The sequence below is a fragment of the Micropterus dolomieu genome, linkage group LG20 (assembly GCF_021292245.1).
Source record: "Micropterus dolomieu isolate WLL.071019.BEF.003 ecotype Adirondacks linkage group LG20, ASM2129224v1, whole genome shotgun sequence".
Taxonomy (NCBI): Eukaryota; Metazoa; Chordata; class Actinopteri; order Centrarchiformes; family Centrarchidae; genus Micropterus; species Micropterus dolomieu.
The window spans coordinates 9,863,803-9,879,850 of record NC_060169.1 but is presented as its reverse complement, the minus strand read 5'-3'; the positions used below and the strand labels follow the sequence as shown (position 1 = coordinate 9,879,850).

At 39.1% G+C, this 16,048-nt stretch overlaps 1 protein-coding gene across 3 annotated transcripts in view; it reads left to right on the top strand.

The window, feature by feature from the left end:
• The first annotated feature begins 2,271 nt into the window (after positions 1-2,271).
• Positions 2,272-16,048, top strand: part of map2k5 (mitogen-activated protein kinase kinase 5) — a 49,531-nt gene continuing 35,754 nt past the window's right edge. For all 3 annotated transcript variants that reach the window (XM_046033515.1, XM_046033514.1, XM_046033513.1), the window contains exons 1-8: positions 2,272-2,731; positions 3,019-3,067; positions 4,243-4,310; positions 10,378-10,447; positions 11,105-11,145; positions 12,522-12,589; positions 12,720-12,768; positions 14,259-14,323. In XM_046033515.1, coding sequence (XP_045889471.1) covers positions 2,600-2,731; positions 3,019-3,067; positions 4,243-4,310; positions 10,378-10,447; positions 11,105-11,145; positions 12,522-12,589; positions 12,720-12,768; positions 14,259-14,323 — 542 coding nt within the window. In that variant the 5' untranslated portion in view covers positions 2,272-2,599. The remainder of the gene's footprint in view (positions 2,732-3,018; positions 3,068-4,242; positions 4,311-10,377; positions 10,448-11,104; positions 11,146-12,521; positions 12,590-12,719; positions 12,769-14,258; positions 14,324-16,048) is intronic.

Here is a 16,048-nt window from a genome sequence, read left to right as displayed (position 1 = left end):
TTGCCCCTAAAGCAGAAGGACCTAACGTCAAGTCCTGGGAGAATATGTTTGACGACGTGCCATATAGATCCTCTGCTTTTCATCAGAGGCCAGTGCTGGTGGAGGCATTAATCAGAACACTTGATAGCCCGGCTTTGTTTTCCCCTTTACTCTCCTGTAACAATTAGGCAAAGTAATAATTTCAGGCATGACATGGAAATCAGGGGGTCTTTAACCCAGCTGTTGTTACACATGTAAGAGATTAGATAAGTTCAAAGCAGGTCGATGCAATGAACTTCTAACCTCTGTGTGTGTACAGTTTATGTCTGGGATAGATAGATAGATAGATAGATATGAGGTACATGTACTTTACTTGAGTGTTCCTATTTTGTGCTTTTGTTTTAATAGCATTTAATAAATAATGCACTTTATAAATTAAACTACCCAATAGAATATAATTAGGCTATACCTAACAAAATACATCTGAATAGGGTGATTCTGCATCTCTTACTTTTGATACTTTTTGTACAATATATGTTAAGAATTCTGTACTTAAAAAAAAGCAACACAATTTTTACAATTTAGTATCACTACTTTTACTCATAAAAAGGATCAGAGTAGACAGTATTTTCCCTTTCCTTTTTGAACACCTCCCTTACCTTTTAAACATGGTGTAACAACTAATAGAGACGTTCAGCCTCAGGCCAACAAGAGGTGGAGACTTTTGTTTTAGCAGCCACTGTAACCAAACCTACTGCAATGGCTGGCACAGCACATGTCTCATTGATGTTGTTAAGTGCCACATGTCCTGCCAGATCTCAGCCATGGGGAGACAGAACAAGCTTTAACAAGTTCTTATCATCACACAGAACCCCAGTGAAATGACTTGGGTATCAGCTCTGTGAGCAGAGCGCTGTAAATCAACAGTGAAAGAGACTTAATTTTGCCCAAGGATGTTTTGTTGTTGGAACTGCAATCAGAGCTCTTAGGTGAGCGGGCAGAGAGACTGATGCAGCACCTCAATCATAAGGCCAGTTTTAAGTGCCCCTGCATTTTACATTCAACTATACACTAATGATTCATGCCCAGTGGAAACTTTTAAATACTAATGCTGTGTTAATGTTGAGTAAAAGAGGCAAAACATCTTTGAATACTTGAAAAGCCGTGGTCATGAGGGCACATAATTCTCTGTACACCTCCTACTTTTAAAAAATTGGTTTTGCTTGGGTGGATTGTCAATATGAATGAGGAGCCTTGCCAATTTTTCTCTACAGCCCTGTGTGAGAAGACGATTCATAAAACATACAAATATTGTTCAAACATTTACAGGAGCGATCTATAGTAATTTCTAAAAGAATATTTACCCATTAGACACCCACCCATTATAACCCAAGAAAGCTGTGTAGTCATTGATCTGACATCAATGTCATTTACAGCAAAAGTAGTTCAAGGTGCAACATACTCTTTTGATTGAGGGTTCAATGATTCCAATTCAGTATAAAAGCTGTGTCACCTAGTGTTCCCCTAATGCACTTTTCTATACAACTTTCTAGTCCAAAGCAGAGTCCTAGGATGACATGTTGGTTTTGTTGGATAAATACAAAAACTGTATTTTTATATTTTAAATCACTTTCACAATAGTTCCTATATAATATATATATATATATATATATATATATATATATGTGTGTGTGTGTGTGTGTGTGTGTGTGTGTGTGTGTGTGTGTGTGTATATATATATATATGTATATGTATATATGTATATGTGTATATATATATATATATATATATATATATATATGTATATGTATATTGGTAATTGGTCAGACAAACTCATGCATAACAAAAACTGCCATCTCTTAGAAATGCAATTCAAATCATTAGTGACCTGGCCAGCTTCTCCTTTTTAGGGCACTTCACCTTCTTCCAAGATGCAAGGAGGAGGAGAAAAGTTTGAAGAGGTCAAAAAACCAACACTTGCAGTATGAAGAATTGTCGACTGATGGTGATATAAGCGACTTAAATTGTTCTCCCAGTGAAGTTCTTCTCCTTAACATATTGTAAGATGTGACAATGAGCTTTGTTAAGAGTAGATTGACCTACATGTACTGCACACATTTACATTTTTGTTGTATAGTCAGTATTTGTAATATAGGTACTGGATGGCAGGCCAGTTACTGCATAATGATTAAAACCAAAGTCCTTGTTAATACTCAAAGTGGAAGTGGTTTGCAGTGACACTGGGATTGAGGTGTTTTATTTTGAAATGCCCAGAACGGATGTTGATTCGGAAATGCTTTCAGAGAAACAGTCGTGGTTTCCTCAAAACTAGCTTCACGGCTAAATATCTCTAATAACACAGTTTAAAACTTTGCTCCATAAGGCAGGCGATTACTAATTCACAGTTAAAGCAAAACCTTTTATGCGGTTATGACTTGACTTCGGTGTCGGCAGTGACTGAGCTCAACGGTTAACGTTTTTATATCTCCGCATCACTTAATACAAGTGTCTGGACTGAGCAAGATGCTAGCATGTGTCGTTAGCAAACCACTGCAGGAAATTAGCTCGTAAGCTTAGACGGCCTGCCAAGTGTTATTATGAGGCTTACTTTTTCCTCTTTATGCTCATACACGATTTAAATAAGCTCTGCGTAATGGACACCGAGGCAATAGTGATCCGTATAAAAACGCCATCAGGGGACATGGACTCGTCCGTCGACTGTCCATCTCTTCTGAACTTCAATGACTTGCTGGTGAGTGGTCAAAATGCTAGAGCTAGCTAACTGTCACTCCTGATTCCTCTTAATGTTTGTCTTTACAGTTTGAATGTGACAGTTTCAGTTTCTGACTGACCGTGTCTGAGCCCAAGTAATGTCACATTGAATGTTACATTACAACAACAAAGTTTTACAACACTCTGACCTTATTATTTATGAGATTATAATAAGGACTGCCTCACTTTCTTCATGATAACTCTGCATATGTCTACAGTTTTAAGCTCTACTTTATTATTGTCCCTGTTATAATTCAAACATTTTAGGTCGCAATCAGAGATGTCATGCCTGAAGCCACTGTGACGGCCTTTGAATGTAAGTGTGTCTTTCACTCATGTATTGCTTTACTGCTGAAACAGAGACTTCACAACCACACCATTTATTATCACAAGGACTATTATACATCACAGCACTTTTTCAACTCCTGGCCAAGTTATCAGTAGTCTGAGTCTTCTGAGTGACCTATACAGTGTTTCTCGTGGGAAATAATAGTTTATATAACCATACTGTAGTCCTTTAATTTACTAATTTAATATAAATAGTAGAAATACTGTTACTAACACAACTCCCCCGACGACTGTATGGGAGCGCTCAACCTTAAGTTTTGCTCTTAACTAAGGTTTATCTATTTAGATGGATAATGGCTACTGTGTGTGAAAAAGCAGGATTTGATTAGGACCTAAGTGCATCCTGCTCATCGATGCCTATAAAAATAATATGAATGATGCTAGATTGTTATATATCCTAATAAACAAGAGGAAACTATTTATTTTGTATTTATTTGTGCAATTTTGACAGATAAAATAGCTTTTAAGCAGCACTAATGCCAAATAGCTTGTATTGAAGTCTTAGTAATTATTATGCAAAGTAGGTGGCTAATACAGAGTATACTGCAGTTTGTGCTTGGCTTTTGGATTATTCATGAAATGCTGACAAAATAAAAATGCATTTTTTTCTTTGTAAATTGTTTCATACATTGCATGCACTTTGATTGTGTCACTTAAAAGCTGTAAAATACACATTACATTTCATCACAGTTATTGGCTAATTAATGTAATTTATTATTTTGTTTTAAAAAATACATAAACTATCTTATCCCTTTGCATTCTTTCACAATCTTTCACAAATATTGCTGTGTTTTTCTCATTTTGTTCCTCAACATTATGTGTACAGTTACAAAAGGAAGGCCTTCAGATGATTTTGCTTTAAAGGTTTTCATAATATATAATGAGTTGCTAATGTTTTGTTAACTGTTCACCTTTTAATATTGCTCGTTGATTTAATACTAAATTCAGTATAATTCTGTGTTACCGTTTTCTATAACTGTATATTTGCTGGACCAAAAACGCAGTATGCTGATCTTAGCTCTTAAATCAGTCCAGTGTATATCAAATCTCTGCCCTCTGGTTTTGATAGCTGCTAGCTTTTTATTTTAAGTAAAAGGTTTTACAATCCAAATTTTAATATCTTTTCTTCTTTGTTTTTTTTAGATGAAGATGAGGTGGGAGACAGAATCACTGTAAGAAGTGATGAAGAACTCAAAGCCATGTTGTCATATGTGAGTATATAAATTAATTAGTAATTTTTTTTAATCATCACACATCCATCCCACAAATTGAATAATATGATTGTGTTTTAATATTGTATTTGATGTTGTAGAAGTTTACCTGGGGGGGTGTCTTCATTAGAAAGTAGTCAAAGCAAGTGCCACTTCTGTCTACAATGTACACATGTCATCAACCAAATATCTGAAAATCTTGAAAGAGAGATCCCTCCTCGGTTATCCATTTTGTCTCCTAACTAAAACTTTTAGGAGCAGGGCAGTCGATATTGACTAGCAGCTATGTACAGCGTGCTAACCTCCACAACTCAGCTGTATTCTAACGTTAATATAGCTATCCTTATTAGCTAGGCTCCTTGTTTGCTAATAACTTATTTGAAGGTGGGTTCTCAGAGATTGACAGTGTTGTGTTAAGAATATATATAGACTAAGTTATCAGAGCTAACTTGAATGCATTAGCCTTGGACAAATATGTGCATTAGTGTTCAGGATACTAACCATTTTACTCCGGATTGATTCAGCACATGATCATGTTTTGATTCAGATCAGGCACGAAGAGGAGTGGCTATTCACAGATGGGTCTGTGTATGTATATATAATATAAAAAATCCCCCGTCTCACCCTCCTTGTGGGGTGGTATGTTTCATCCTCAAGCTCGGGTCCTCAAAGGCCAGGGAGTTTGAGGGTTCTGCGCAGTATCTTAGCTGTAGCCACTCTCCCAGTTTGGGGGTCACAGCCCCCAGTGCTCCGATTACCACTGGCACCACTGTTGCTCTTACTTTCCACATCTCTTCTTGCTCCTCTTTCAGCTCTTGGTATTTCTCAAGCTTCTCGTGTTCCTTCTTCTTGATGTTGCCGTCGTTTGTGATAGCCACATCTATCACTGCAGCCGCCTTCTGCTGTTTTTCGATCAACACGATGTCTGGTTGGTTAGCCATCACCAGTTTGTCAGTCTGGATCTTGAGGTCCCACAGGATGTTAGTTCGGTCATTCTCAACTACCCACATCCATTTTGACGTGGGGACTTCCAGCCCATACTCATTGCAGATATTCCTGTACACTATGCCAGCTACCTGGTTATGGCGTTCCACGTACGCACTTCCTGCCTGCATCTTACACCCTGCTGTTATGTGCACAGTCTGCACCTGGGGTGCTGCCTGGTATGGTAGACCCCAGCCTCTACTGATCTTGTACTGAGTGCCTGTTCTTGTGCTGCCATGATTAGTGCTTCTGTGCTGTCCTCTAGTCCAGCCACTGGTAGGATTTCTTGATATCAGTCACTTCTTCTTCATTTGTCTGCGGTACATGCCGTGCAGCAGCTTGTCCCTCCATGAAGGTTCTTCATCTTCCTTGTCCTCACCCTCGGGTTTCTGCTGCCTGAGGTATTCACTAAGCCCTTCATCTTTGGGGGCCATCTTCCTGATGTACTCTTGGATCTTTGTCATTTCATCCTGGACAGAGGTCTCGCACTCACTAGCCCTCGGCCTCCCTCGCTACGCTTTGTGTACAGTTTCAGGGTGCTGGATTTGGGGTGAAACCTTCTGTGCATTGTGAGGAGCTTTCTTGTCTTGTCAGTGTCTACCTCTATCATGCCAGTGGCCTCTATTCTTGGCCAGTTTATTATACCAGCGAGGTATCTGATGACTGGCAGGGCGTATGTGTTGATGGCTCGGATCTTGTTTTTCTTGACTGAGAGACTAGATAATCATTGTCTTATTTTAAAATGATGTGCACCTATGACGATCACTCCCATATATTGAGGTTGCTGCTAGTGAGTTTCATTTTGTGCACGCTCCTACACACATGCGAGGCAGTTATCTTTTCTGAGCTGAGTTTATAAACACACACAGTTGGTATTGATCAATAGTTGTATTTCACTCTTACTTTTGTCGGACACAAAGTCACAAAACACAGTTCTGGAAGTGGCTGCATAGAAAGACACAGACAGTCCAAGAGATGTGCTGGCCAGCTAGCAAGATAGACAGACTAGAGAAAGATGTAAGCTAGCACATCAAATGAACGTTACTGTTATTTGCTGACATCAGCCTGTTTAATGTTGCCGCAAAGCATTCTCATGGTGTTTTCATTTCCTCCTTTTTGTGACCAGAAGTATAATTTCCGCTTCATCCTGTCATTGAAGTTGTAAACATTGACACCGGCTTTGACATGAGGCAGTTGCTCTACGCAACCTGCATAGTTGGGGCCATAAACACACACTCACACCAAGTCATGTGTCCTCCTGGTGTTCCACATTATATATGATGATGGTTTTAAAAAAACAAAACAAAAACATGGTTGGAATATTTGCGAGTTGCACTGGTGTTCATAGTTAAGAAAAATTAGTAACTGTCTCCAAAAATGGTTGCAAAATTCTACTAAATGGTTGTAGTCTTGAGCCCTAAGAGGATCTAAGAATATATAGTGTTTTTTTGTAATTTGTAAAGCAAATTTGTGGTTTTGGGGTATAAAAATATTATAACCTTGACCGGACAGAGTGACTGGACATTGTTTTAAATTGCCTGTATTTTTATATTTTTTATTTTTTTGTACTTTGACCAGCACAATGCCACAAAGAGCCACTCGCCTCCCTTTTTCATTGGGGGAATCTCAAAACCTTGGAAAATCAAACTCACACTGTCTGCTTGAGTATTTACCTTCTAGGTGGCATGGCTTAAGGTATAAAAAAACAAACCACTTGTAGAAAGAGAACAATTTGAAAAACATTACGTATTTTTTTGCCGCAGTAACTAATTTCAGAATTACATGGTCCCTGCCATGGTCACCAAAATCTTATTTAGTGCTGCTGTTCAAAATGACCACCTCAGTGCTGTCAGATTTATCAGATACCGTAGAATTTTAACAGTTAAGAAAACCCTCGCTATAACTTCTCACTTCAACCTCTACAGTGACATTGTATTTACCTGCCACTCAGCAACATATAAAGACATATGAAACCATGTAGCCTCATGCTGTTGTATTTAACCTAAGGTAAAAAAAACATCCTATTGGTAATTTTCAACAGCACACACGTACACATGCACCCACTTCCATTGCCCATTCAACTCTTCTACCTAGTGCAGTACATTTTCATATTCCACCATACTTACTGTTCATGCCACGGACAGTAAGAGTAATGGTGTGTAATGGGTTTCTCTACGAGGTACACTGAAAGCTAAATGAACTGTCAATTTTTATTATTTATTATTCAGTACTTAAAGTTTTGCCTCATTAAAGAGCGGCCCCCTGGGCTGCAGAATTGTTCAAAATCTACTTTCATCTGTGGATGTCTTTTACCCCCCATCAGCTCACAATGATGCTGCTAGAGCCACAGGCACAATTTACACTCCTTGTTTTTTGTCCATTTTAGTCATGCTTTCACTTGTGGTTGCTTTTTAATCATTAAGTAGCATAGGGTAGCAGGGTGATTAAGCAAAAAGAGACAGCTGTTGTGCCGATGAGCATTGTGAAACAGGGATGGAAGTAAGGATTGACCTCAGCCAGCTTTATTATTCACAAATCTAGCTGACATGTTTTGAGGGTATTTTGCAATTTTGCCTTGCTTTGCTGTGTGTCCTGTTTGAATGGGAGTAGCTTCTGAGAAAATCACAGTATTGATACCAATAAAGTTTCAGTTTCCTGTCTTGGGTGTTTTGGTATTATCACCATTCATTTCTGTATTGTGTGCTATTTAACAACGTGATTTGGAAATAAAATGATGCTGCTACAGTAGATTATGATGCAGTGCTGGCAGAAAATTTATAAATGCATAATTTTTAAGATACTATATTTATATATTTACTAATATATTACAATACTCGCTCACTTATATCACTGCCTCGCTCACTGACATCAGTTAATTTTGTCAAATATTTTCTATTAAAATATCAATGAACATGAATGTTATTTTGCTAATTAGTACCTCTATATATGTACATTTATTTAGCAGAATAGGCTGTATTAAACATTTAATTTTGTAATGTTGTTTGTTCAGATTATGTACCATGTCTTGTGATGGCATATTAATTTATGACTTTGACCTGCACCTCACTCTAACCAGCACAAATATTTAGTATCCACAACACTGCACTGCTTCATCTACAGATTTCAAAAGCCATTTGTACAATGATTATTTTGGCAAACAAATCCAGGGACCCCCATAATGGCTTTCTGCTCCTTGTGGGACACCCAAGTGTAAAAAAGCTGCTGATCACCTGGAAAATACTGGGCTCACTAAAATATAATTTACACTATCTGGGTACTTTAAATGCCTTATGCAAGGGTTATGCATTTCAGCAGTCATTTGCATTTGTATTCAGAGGATTTCTTTTTTGTTGTGGTTGTTTGCTGTGATTGCCATTTGGCCTCCGTAGAGACCCTAGTGAATTTTTGCTTCCGTGTTAATTCCAGGTGAGCAGACAGCCATTATGTGAAATTAATAGGAATTAAGAGAAACCACCAGCATGTTAGGTGAAAGGTGGGATAATTCATTAGTGTGTGTGTGTGTGTGTGTGTGTGTGTGTGTGTGTGTGTGTAATACATTTATAGCCAGACTTTTAAATATGCTGTCACTACACAGTGATTTTTTTGCCTTATTCAAGATCTCTGCTTTAACATTGCCTAGCGAATAAATTCATGCCCCTTGTTGCTAAGAAAAATTAATGCTCAAACTTGGCACTTAATTAACATCAGTCTGCAGAGGGCATTTATTGTGAAAGTATCCCCCCATAACGGAGAACATTGATTGCTACATGATCCTGTGAGGCCCACTATTCTTCCAGGCATCTCTAATCATTGTTAGACACCTTGAAAGACAGACACTGCTGTTCAAAGTTAAAGACTGGCCTGTGTCAGATGCTAAAAAAAACCCACGTGATCTCATCCGTTCCTCGTTCAGCTCCCCCTGGAGGTAGTGGCTCTAATTCCACCATTCTTACTCCCTTTTCCCCTTAGTCTGCTAATGATGATGAGACCCACTCTCCACTTTCGGTCTCCACCTTGTCCCTTAAGGCTGAGCGATGGTATTTTGGGTCGGACACTGTTTAGTTATTGGGCAACAATGGAGAATGGCATTTAATAACATACCTACTACAGATTACGTGGTAATTGCGGCCTTAATCAATAAGCTAGCTGAGCGGAAAATTAAAGGTACGTGAAGCCCGATACCCCCCCTCACCCCCACCCGCACACACACACACACACACACACACACACACACACACACACACACACACACATGTTTTTTGGTATTAGGCCCATTGTTCAGATTTGGCCTAGTGAGAACGCTGGAGGGCGAAAGCAGAGGCCTAGGAGCGAGGAGGGATCTGACAGTGATAAATAGGCCTTTTAATAACAGCTGTGCCACTTGGGTAACCATTCTGATCCATTCCTATCCAAGCCGTTCCCATCGCCCCCACCTCCCCAAAAACAATGAGAGAGCAAATTTACATATTGCTGTGATGACTTGGTAGTTCATACTTGATTCTAAATGAAACACAATGAACACATGTATGTTATGAACGGTGTCTTCGGTGAGGCCTTGCTGTTAATTTTTGTTGGTTTGAAGCCTCAAAGATTAGTGGACATAAACAAAACACACACACACGCTCTCACAGTTTAACAGATGGTTTGCTTAACTGAAACATCAATTATTGCATTGCCTTGGCAAGCATCTGAGAGGCTCCAGAGTGTGTGTGCCCATGTTAGTCCTGTAGGATATGAGTGTTTGGTGAGCTGTTGACCTGGAGAAGAAAAGGGTTAATGCTACACTCCTTCAGAACAAGCCCACAGGGCATTGGTCCTCATCGGCAACAGATTTCAGCGCAGCATGCTGACATTTTTAGGAACATTGTGGATTCATTCTGACGTCATTTTAAACATACTTACATACATACTGTAATATGCTTGAATTTGTCAGAGTAGTGCACAAATTGCAAATGTACCAAGGCTTTCTGTTTTATGTTGTTAAATTGGATTGTGTTTTTTATTCTGTTCTCGTACAGATGAAGTCATTCTTTTATGAAACAGCTTTGATGGCTGAAGTTTGTAATTTTCTTTTCCCCTTTAGTACTTTAACACAATGAACGAACAACGCATGAATGGACTGCTGCCAGACCCTCTACAGATTTTTCCACGAGGTACTCACTCTGCACAGCATTTCACAAATTTCAACTGAAATTTGGGTAGATCACTTGTGCTGTGTTCAAACAATGTGACAATTGGAGCATATGGTCGTTAGAAGTAACAATGCAGCCTCTGGACAACATTAAAATTCAGTTGCTCATTCTATTATTGTGTTGCCATTTATACATTTCTTTTGCTCCAAGGACATATATTGAAACGGCAAGTTTGTGTTCAGGCTAAGTCTTTGCCCAGATCTGTGGCATTGTGTAGTTTCTTCCTGAACTGCTTTTAACTGTGAGTGCTTTTTTTAACACTTACGTTTTTATATCTTCGTATAGTTTTCTCACCACTCAAAGTCATACATAATCGCTAACAGGCCCCAAGGGCAAAGTGAAGAAACATTTTATTGTCTCTCTCTCTCTCTTTTACTTTGTATCTTGCTCTCTTTCTCTCTTTCTCTATCTATTTTGTGATTTTGTTTTTCCTTCCTACCTACCACCAGCTGTCTCAAGAGCCCAACATCTCAATCACTCTCTTGTCTACAACTAATTTCAGAGTAACCCTCATTTCATTTCATATTTTTTCCTTCTTTATAAAGAACTGATTCCTTTTCAGCACATTTGTAAATGGCCCAGTGATGTGTTCTACAATCTAGTCAATTACTGTTTCAGCCGGCAAGACTCCAGGGATCCGGAACATACATGGCCTGAAGGTACCTATCTCAATAATTGTTTCAGCTGCCTTACACAGAGAATGAGGGGAGGGGAGGGAGGAAAGTTGAGGCAAATGGATTGGTAACGCTGTGTTCCACTTATTGAAATGTCAATTGAAGTCAAGGCTCTCCTTTTATTTCACTCATTTTCTTGCTCCCCTCATCTATGTTTATATATGGGCTGGCTGGCTGTGGCTGTTGTGGGGCTTGTCTCTCTTATTCTGTCTCTTTATATTCTTGTTTCTTATGCTGGAATAGTCATTAAAGGGTAAGGTATTATACTAAAACCTCGATCCCTCTCTAGACCAGAGTATAATGAATCTCTAATTTCCTGTGATAGGAAGAACATCAGCGTAGCAAAAAGTCAGTAAGGAGATGTCATTGTTCAACCATGAAATTGTCATTACAAGCCCCCCTTTGCCATTTGCAAATGGCCTTCCACAGACCTTCCCATTTTATGTTAGGCATATGTTGTTACTATTGAAACTCATTGCTAATTACAATGGGTTAAATGACTTGACACCTCCTCCATCTCTCCAGATGATCTATATGATATCCATCTCCATTTCAATAATAAAATGACCCCCCCCCCAATGCTTTATTTAATGTATCCTCTGAGGAGCTTTGGTAACAACTACTGAACCGTTTATTTTAAGGTTAAGGGTCTGTTTTGAGAAGATGGTGTTTTCCAAAAACCTTCTTAGTCCTTTGATAATCTTTCCCCTCTTTTCTCCTGTTTTAATATAAAAGTAATTGACTAAGGGGATTCTTGTGCACTGTTTAAATTAGGTCTTCCTGGGCACTAATTAAAGAGAGAATCCCTGTGCTTTAGTGGACCCAACACACCGGCCTTTTGACCTCAATTAAATGTGTTATTTTTAGTATCCTGCCTGTACAGGGTTTGTCTCTTCTTTTGTGTACAATATCTGGGTTGAGTACCAAGGTCTTTGGAGTAAACATAGATGCAGATGAATAGATAAAGAACCGTATCCCTAGTGAGGCATAAAATTTTTAATGTCTTAACTTTATTTTCCTCCAGCCTTTGCCCAAATATTTTATCTGTCTCATTTCCTTTAGTGTTAAGTCATTTTGCTATACTTTCATGCAAATATATTTTTGGCTCTCCTCCCTTATTCCTTCTGCTGCCTGTCATCCTTTCCCCTCCTCTATGCGGACACCTCTTTCTTTCTTCCTTGCCTGCCTCCCTTCCCTCCTACGAAAGCCAATTAACCTTCAGGCTGAACTGAGAGCTTGTGTTTTGTTCTTGTTCATTAGGGGGCCTGGCAATATGTCTGTCTGTCGGCCCTGACCACTAAGCGTGTGTCTGGGTGTGCGTGTTTGTCCTTTCACTTGCATATGTGTTTGCACACCTTCAGGTTAATACAAGACCTAACCCAGCGAATGACTGCACTCATGCTGTCCCAGACTCCATGGCCAACAACAGGTGAGCCTCCTGGGGCATAAGGAGCGTGTTTCACTTCCTGGAATAAACTTCAGTTGGATGGTTGATAGATTAGTAGAAAGATGCCTGTGATACTTGCGTCATTGCAACTGTGCTGTGTTCCTTCCTCCAGCTTAAAAAAATCATCCGCTGAGCTGAAGAAGATCTTGACAAATGGGCAGGTGAGCCTTTGTTTTGGGTTTAAGTAGAATTTGCTGCTCTTATCTCACTGCTCTTGCTCTCACACCTTGTTTCCACTGACAAGAGCACATTCTCACTAGTGGTTGGCTCCTTTATTGATTTTCTGTGATACCAACTGTGGGCATGTTATACAGTGTGTATTTGGTTATTGTCTCTTCACTGTGGGTCGCTGGGAGCAGGGCCTCTGGTTTCCTGAGAGCAAGACTTCTACAGTAATGTCTCTATCTCTTTCATACACACTCTTTCTCATACACACACACACAGCCACAGTGCCTAGTGTGTCGGGGAGACAATTAAGCCAGTGGCCTCTCAGGTCTCAGCTGTAACACAGTGAACTAATAGAGCTATTCTCTCCATTCTCCCCCATCTCTTCATCCATCTCTTTTCATTCTCGTTAACTCCCTCCTCTCACATGTTATCAAATCAAGTGAGGTGAATTGGGGGGGAAATGTGTATCTGTGTGTGCATGCTTATACGTATGGTTTGATGCCTGCCTTTTTCTGTCTTTACGTAATTAGTCTTGGCAGCCCTACACTAAAATCATATCAGCCACAGTACAAATAGAGCTCCTTTCACAGTTAGCCTGCAACCTCATTGAGCGCCACACACATTCATACATATGTTAAATGAAGTGCTCCCATGCTGCATAGATAGAGGGAAGTAATCAATTAACAAAACATAAGCTATACTTTTCATTCATTTACTAAAATGTATTTTATATTTTGTATGTATAAATGAGGTAATTTTCAGCACGCTAGCACTTTTCAATTCTACATTTTCTGATACATCAATAGGACTTATTTTTTATAATATGGTTTTTCAGTTTTAAGATAAAGGTTTTGTATTACAGTAGTTGATATGTTGAATGTAAAAAAAATGTTTAGGGTGCAATAAGTTGAAATGTATTTATAGAAAATATGGAACAAATATATTTAGATGTACTTGCTGCACCTAACATATCAGTTTATTTCTTTCACTTACATTATTAACAGAAGAGATTCACACATAGAAGAGCTAGTTACTGTTGAAAGTAATTCTCACTCTAAAACTCAAGACCAGGACACAACGGAATTATCTAAGTGCCCTGTTAAGAAAAATGAGCAAGAGGAGGAAACTTTTGCTCAGAAGAGCCATGTTAGCCCAGACCACGTTATATTACCCAGCTCCAACACTTTTTTTATACAAAGTAGAGTGAAACAACGACAGCAAAGAAATCATCATCAAACTCTACATCAGTCACTCCCCCACTCACCCAAGCACAATGTCCTTTTATAAATTGGACAGCAAATGTTGTATTGATCTCCTCTTTCTGTCCCTCTGTTTTCTCTCCATATGTTGCTGAACTTGAAGTGACCTGAATGCTTGTCTTGTTTATAGCCTCCAGTGACAATGTAGTCTCTCTCTCTCTGACTCTCTCTTATAACATCTAAATGCCATTATTGTCCATCTATGTGTGTTTGTTGCTCTGCAGATAAATGCCCAAGATATCAACTATCAAGAGCAGCTTGGCCATGGAAACGGAGGCACAGTTTACAAGTAAGTGTTTGCTGGCTCTCACATTGTGGCACCAACATCACAAGGCCACAGCACAATAACAGATAGTGACACTGAACAGATACCTGCTGAATCAAGTGAGATAGTTTTAATGATGTATTCAGTGATGCTGAAGTCTCTATACAGTGCAAATATGAAGGAAGAATGTCTCAATTAGTGGCCATTTTTAGACGTGCTTGATACGATTCTTGACATTCTTTGACATGACAAACACATCACTCAGTAGGGTTTTGTGAAGGGTACTCCGTTGTTGACTACCCTTCCTCTCTTCGTTCATCTTTCCATTTACCTCTGTGTTTGGGGTGACATTTATCAGACTGGGTTTTGTCTGTACCTGCATTTATTTATTCTGGTTTGAAGGTTGCAAACGTATGATATTGATTTGGGGGCTGTTAGGTATGACAGCAATTGACTTAATCTGTCTATGGTACAGCACCTGCCACGATTGAAGAGCTCCATCCTCTCTGGCTAGACAAATGTATTACTACCCTGCTAACGTTATGATAAGGGTTTGTGTTGCTCATTCTATCCTTCTTCTCCCCACCTTGTGATTCCTCAATCCCATCAATCCTTAGCTATTGAGCTGTTTTATTGAGATTGAAGTATTGATCACTGCTCAAACTAACCTTGACTTGACAGAGTGGTCTGTCTCACACAGGGGCCAGCAAAACCAGTAAATTTCCTATCTAGCAAATCTTCAAGGTTGTCTTTTTTTATTTTCACCCCTTTCTTTTCAACCACCTTTTACCATTTTATGACTTTGAGAAAGTTTCATTAAGCGCCAATCTCCCATAGTTGTATGAGAATAAGATTGCTGATAAGTTTGGCACTAGAAATGGTTACACTGCACTGAGGAAGGCCAATATTGCAAGCCCAACAACTTTTCAGTCAATTTAGCCCAGCAAAAAATCCATATGCTGTGGTGCTGGAATTTCTATGGTTGGAAGGAGAAGATAAAAAAAATACAGATAAAATCTGCCTGGTTGTTATATGCTATTTTGGTGTTGTTGATTGTTTTATTTCATGTTGGAGGAGCCCTAACATACTTTTCAACAGCTTGAAGATTTAGCCCTTTGAACGTTTCCCAAATTCATACAACCTACTAATTCTTAGCAGGTCTTCAGTATGTTTGAGTATGAGTTCACTCCAAAACTTTAGTGAGCTACTGATGGAAAATGTAGACAAATTTAATAAGCTAATAGGTAATAAGCTCTAGTTTTTATCACCTACGTCTCTTGTCAAAAGTCAAACCTTTTCTTAATCCTAAAACTCTTGAGATGGCTGTTCATGCTTTTATCACCACACGTGTAGATTACTGCAATTCACTTTACTGTGGTATCTCGAAATCCCAAACTGCTCGTCTGCAATTGGTGCAAAATGCCGCCGCAAGATTCCTCACAAATAGTCGTAAAAGTGATCATATCACCCCAATTCTGCGGTCTCTTCATTGGTTGCCCGTTAATTTCAGAACTGAGTTTAAAATCCTGTTATTTGTGTACAAAGCTTTATGCAACCAAGCACCTAGCTACCTAACTGAACTGCTACAACCGTATACTCCATCGAGAAGTCTCAGATCAGGCGAACAAAATCTGTTACAAGTCCCTCACTGCAGACTTAAACGCAGAGGGGATCGAGCTTTTTCTGTGGTTGGGCCTCGGCTGTGGAACAATTTGCCCTTAGACGTTAGGATAGCCCCTTCTGTGATCT